Genomic DNA, 5938 nt, shown 5'->3' with positions numbered 1-5938 from the left:
GTTTATATGTGTTCACGTACAAAGTGGAAAGGGATACACAGATAATAATGCTTGACAAGTATGGTGGAAACTATTTTGTAGTGAGCAGCAAAGAGTTGGAGGGATATACGTACTTTGGAGGGCCACTCCATTAGTACTACATCACCCCTAGCATGCACAGACCTACTATCTCTGTAACAACAAGGCCAGAAACTACGAGAGTGAGTCCACCTAGAACTCGAGTCGAAGATTCTTTTAGTTGACCATAATTTTTTGAGCCAAGATCGATGGGATCTATGAGTTCAAGGGTTCTTATGTCCACACATCAAGGTAGTGATATCGTGAACACAATTAGCAGCACAAGGGTGCTTGAGAGAACCGAGGGTAGAGATGCAAGACTGGAGGAGATGGTAACTAACCGAAATCCCGCCAGAGCATCTATTACTGGGTATGATACGAGAGATGTAGTGTAGGAGAGCCTAGAATGATGAGAATGGTAGCAAAAACTCAAAGAACACAACCTTCTCAAGTGGCAAAGTGTATGCCCAAAAAGTATAGCGGATCGGGGGATCCATACGCACATGTTTTCATATTTAAGCAAACCTTAAGAGCGAAACAAGCGATGGGTTTCCATACGCAGTATGAAGGATTTGGGAATGACAGTGACTTGGTTGCAGCCACTAAACAACAGAGATTTCCCAAATCTTGTGAGAGTTTGCTGAGGAATTCTCTAAGAGGGGAATCAAGCATAACATGGCTTCCCAAATTTATGCTTTTAAGCAGAAGGAGAATGAAAAGGTGAAGGAAGCACCTTTTTGCTTCAAGCAGTACATTGAAAAATGTCCAGTACAAGAGTTATTGCAAGACGATTGTTTATCAGTTCTCTTTAAAGAGGGCTCGAGAAACAAAACTCTCAAAAAGGACTTACACTCAAAGGCATGCACAACATTTGAACAAGTCACTAAGGAAGCACTATATCTAGTCGACAACTGTAAGCCGTATGGAGAGGTATAACGGAGGACTAGACACAAATATCAACAGTGCCTCTTCTACGGTCAATGAGTCAGCTACAAAACGTAGTGCTCCTACTTCAATCACATTAAACGTGGATCATGGTCGAAGAAGTGATCCGTAGAATGAACCAAACATATTGACAAAATCCCAATCTGAGATCGCAACAGCCTACAAGCAATCAACACTCCAAGAGTGTTGAAGTGGTATGCCATTGAGCAGAAATACACCAATCACGATACGAATGAGTGCTTTTACAACCAAAATTATGTGAGGAAAAGGCCATATGGACCTTCAACAGTGAAACCAATGAAACAATTGATTGCAAACAAATAGTGGATGAAGTTTCTGTTCGAGACCTCAATGACATTGCCGAGGACAAACTCCATGATTTGAGGAGCGTTGATTTTGGGAGCGATGCTGAAGACAAGATTTCAAGTGGCTCAAAAAACAAAAATATGCCAAAATTAGATGAGTCGATCTTCTATGAGTTTCCTAACCAAAAAATGCAAAGACAAAAGAGACATCAAGTGAGATGAACAAAAAACAACAAACCAAATTCAAGAAGCCAATGCCAAATTTGATGACCAACATGCAGTATCTCATGCTAGTGGGAGCAGGTGAATATGTCTGAGACAAAATAACAAGAAAACCCTTGAAATTGACAACCTTTTGAGCAATTTCAAAGAAGTATAGCAAAAAGAAAGTAAAGGACATGGCCAAAACATCAACCAAGATATCCAAAACTGAAAGAAATATGTTGATTGATGAGCGTCAACGACATGCATTATGCTTCCATTGATGTATACACACATGTGTATACATACCTTTCTTGTATCTACGGGCTCTATGAGAGTTCCAGCTTGTATTTGTGAGCCTAGGCTTTTTATGCACATTTGGGTGGCTGGCCACTCCCTAAAAGACCCTAGGTATAAATATCAAATGCTACAATGTGAAGCTCATTCTTTTGAGAGCTAGGGTGGAGAGTAGAGAAGAGAGGTGGCTATGGTGATGAAGCTCCCCTCTCACATTGTAGCTAGCATTGGGTTGATAATGCAAATCTATTTGTCTCTCTATGCTTCTCTCCCATGTCTCTATGTGTTGGGATGCTTAGATTTGTGATTATTAGTCTCTAATTTCATATAATCATTCTTTCCTCTTGCTAATTTCCTCATGTGTTGTGCACTTTCTTCATGTGTGTGCTCTATTAGAGTGTGTGTGTTGAGGCAATGGAATTGCATTTCTCTAATGTTGGCTTCGATATGCTTGTGTGTGCATAATTTATGTGCGAATGTTAGTCATTACTGAGAGATTAGCATCATGTACTTGAGCTTGTGAGAGTTGAGTGATGGATCGAGGTGTGTGTGCAAAGAGCTTCCCATCTCTTCTTGCATTGTCTCTTTTCTAATCACTAACTCCTAGTATCTCATTAGAGTCCTCAATCCGTCATATTTGGCACATCCACGTCTCCATACACTAGCCGGGTTTCGATCCACCCGGCTAGTAATTGTGTGTGAAAGCTTGTAATTGTGTTAATTGTACAAAGTTACACACTTTTGAATTGATTTGAATGAGTGAATTAAGGTGCAATTGATTTGATTGGAACACTAATTTGATGGTGTAATTAATCAATGTGCAAAAATTTATCTAATTAAGCCACTAGTTAGACTAATTTTGTGTCAAATTGGGCCAAAAAACAAGTAAAAACGATCAACATTGATTTGATTTCGAGTGGTATTTTGATGAAGGATTGATTGAATGGTGAAATGCCATTTCTAAGTGCTGCATTTTGAGCTGAATTGGCTGCATAATTTTCACCCAAAAAAAAAGGTAATTTTTTGCTAATTTAGTGCTTAAAATTGTTTAAGTTTTATTCAAAATTAATGAAATTATGAAAATCTTATGCAAACAACCAATCCGGAACATGCCTTGTGAAACAGTGAATTTTTGTTGATTTTCTGGCCATTTTTGGCATTTTTTGGGCAATTTTTGAGCCTCAGACAGATTTTTTTTTTTTTTGCAACGTTTTCTATTTTTTTGGAGAAAAGTTATTTTAAAAAAACAAAAAAAACACACATTTCATTTCCCATCATTCATTTCATTTCATTGCATTTTAAATTTAATTTGCATTTTACTTAGTTTCATTTTAATTTTAATTTTACATTTGCTTTTAAATTCATTCAAATTGATTTCATTTCATTTTAAACGCCCCCAAAAAAAAATAAAAATACATAAATAAATAAATATAAACAAAAAAATTTCCAAAAAGAGGCAAAAAATTCACCCAAAACAAAGAGAATTTAAAAAATATAAAAAAGAGGACAAAAAAATCCAAAAAACAAAAAGTTCACAAAAATTGACCAAAACTTTTATATTTTTTTAAAAAAATCTAAAATAGCAAAAAAATAAATAGAAAGTCAAAAATTTTTCCATAATAAACACTGAAAAAATCACAAAAACACCATAACAGACAAAAATACTTGTAGAAACCAAAAAAAACTTGCATTTATTTTTAACGTTTCCACGTTTGAGTAATTTTTTTGCTTTTTGCTTTCTACTTTTTGTTTCATTCATTTTCTTTTTTATTTTGCATTTGTTTATTGTATTTTTGTACATATTTTGAATGAAATAAATAGATAAATAATTTGCATTTCTCTTCCCTGACTTTTCTCTTTGCATCACACACGCATACTATACCCCGTTCACGCACATTTACACACGATTAGGCATGTTTAGAGTAGGTACGTCCGGAGAGCCTGATTTTTATCAGATTTTGCTAGATTTGATCAGATTTGAGCCAGATTGCACATATAGACCTTGCTTTTACACATATTTTAATTTTGGTCTAGATTTGACCAGTTTGAGAGTCTTAAAGCATATTCACGCGCATATTTCTATTTTGGCTCGATTCGATTGCGGATTCCACGATAGATCACATTTGACCCCGATTTGCGATAGAGATTCATTTGTGGTCTTGATATTGATTGTTGGTCACACGTTTACACTTGGTTAATGCTCGATTAGATCTTTTGCTTGATTTTTGACCATGACTTCAGCCTAGAGATGATTTTTAGAGATTGTTCACACGTAGTGACCCCAAATTAGCGCTTGGCTAGCCTTTGATTGCCATATTTGACATAGATCGATAGATTTTGGTGGCCATGACCACTAGTGGCTCCGATTTAGTTTTGTTACGGTTGGTAGGAGAGTATGATAGACTTTATGCTATCGTGATTGACCTATTCGTCCTATCATGATATTGCTCTATATTATGTAAGGCTTCCGCCTCATGACCATTCTACTACTGCTTTCCAGATGCTTAGAGCCAGTGCACACCCTACGATGAGTGATCATCTCATAAATTCCATAGAGGTACTCTACCGAGTCCAAAGGATAGAATCAAGACATGAGATTATAACAGCATCTCCTGAGGATACTATCGACACGCGATCCCAGCCAATGACTGTTCAACTACGATGGATGCATGACAATATGTTAAATGATGACGAGGATGATCGCATGTATTCTAGAGAGTCATGGATGCCTCTCCTAGAGCCTCAGGTAGATTTTGGTACATCCATGGGTAGTAGGACATATGTCGGTCTTGATGGTTGGAGCACATACACAATGATTTTGAGCCTTCCATACAGACTCACCCCTAGCCCTAGATCACTTATTCCTAGTGCCATAGCGGACCCAGAGCCGGTGTCTACTCACACAGTGAGATCGCCAGGTAGAGCACCTCCAAGATTCCCATCTAGACCCATTGTGCCACATGACAATTCCAGGTCTAGGTTGAGACCCGAGATTGACGCGTCTCTTGAGACGTTATCACGAGATCTATGGACGAAGACCGAGATGAGCTTGAGACCATGGTCCTCATAGACACCATCCAGAGTCACGCTTGACACGACGAGTGCCGGACAACTGGATATACAGAGAGCAGAGATACCATGAGCTACTGAGATGAGAGCACTCGATGCATGACCCATTGAGCCACCATGGACGACAACACATCCACAACCCTTGATCCCACCGCTTGCCATGCATTATTTTAGAGAGGTTGTTGCGACCACACCGACTTTTAGAGACATTCCACGATCACTTGACCATGATAGAGTTGTGTCACACGAGATTACACCTTCGATGAGCGACCTGAGTCCTACGACGAGCGATGAGCTCCACAGACTAGCTATTTTGTTATCCATAGATAGACCCATGCTAGTCTTGTGTGGTGAGTATAGAGGATTATGCATATTTCATGATTTGAATAGGACGAGTTTCTTTTAGAAACTCAAGGGCTTAGTTCAAGATACTCCCACACATCAGCTAGTGCAAGTTACACCTAGCTAGGACTACCAAGATTCTTCAGAGATGAGTATGACGCGATGTTCTTGCCGATGCTTGCGATAGACTTACGGAACATAGAGCCTCTATTCGATGACGAATCCCTAGATACACATACTCATCCTACACTGGTAGAGTTGCATAGTCTTGAGCATACACGGACATATGTTGGCGATTGTGGATGTAGGCATATATGAGAGTCTAGCACACCTTCCGAGTCACCTCCGAGTGTGAGTGTCATGCTTTTGTTTGACCAAGATCCTCAAGAGCGAGTATATAGAGGCATTGATCATGCAATCTATGTGCTGATTGCATGATTTTGATATACGTTGTGACCACTACTAGACCCAACATGCTATCGAGATAGACTACCTACGATAGCTCCCACCTAGTTTTAGGTCATAAATCACCTCCTAGACCGATGAGTGATTGTGTTCCTTTGCGAGGGATTCCTAGGACTATGCCACAGGATGTAGCTCCAAAGCCTAGCTGTTAACCCTCACGGCTCACGGACACCCCATCACCTACGACGGACGTGTATTATGTATTTGGTAGAGTCAGGTACCGGGCTTGTCGGACCAATAGGAAAAGGGTAAGAGTG

The 5938-nt window shown here is 39.1% G+C and overlaps 1 protein-coding gene across 1 annotated transcript; it reads left to right on the top strand.

The window, feature by feature from the left end:
• Window positions 1-3718: 3718 nt before the first annotated feature.
• LOC147437644 (uncharacterized) lies at window positions 3719-4875 on the top strand. The gene is made up of 2 exons (XM_086486586.1): window positions 3719-3780; window positions 4236-4875. Exons 1-2 carry the CDS (start codon window positions 3719-3721, stop codon window positions 4873-4875), a joined length of 702 nt encoding a protein of 233 aa, XP_086342712.1.
• Window positions 4876-5938: the final 1063 nt, after the last annotated feature.

The sequence above is a fragment of the Adiantum capillus-veneris genome, chromosome 17 (assembly GCF_014529385.1).
Source record: "Adiantum capillus-veneris isolate H3 chromosome 17, ASM1452938v2, whole genome shotgun sequence".
NCBI classification, from domain to species: Eukaryota; Viridiplantae; Streptophyta; class Polypodiopsida; order Polypodiales; family Pteridaceae; genus Adiantum; species Adiantum capillus-veneris.
Note: the sequence above shows the minus strand (reverse complement) of the source record. Positions and strands in the feature narration are given on the sequence as shown.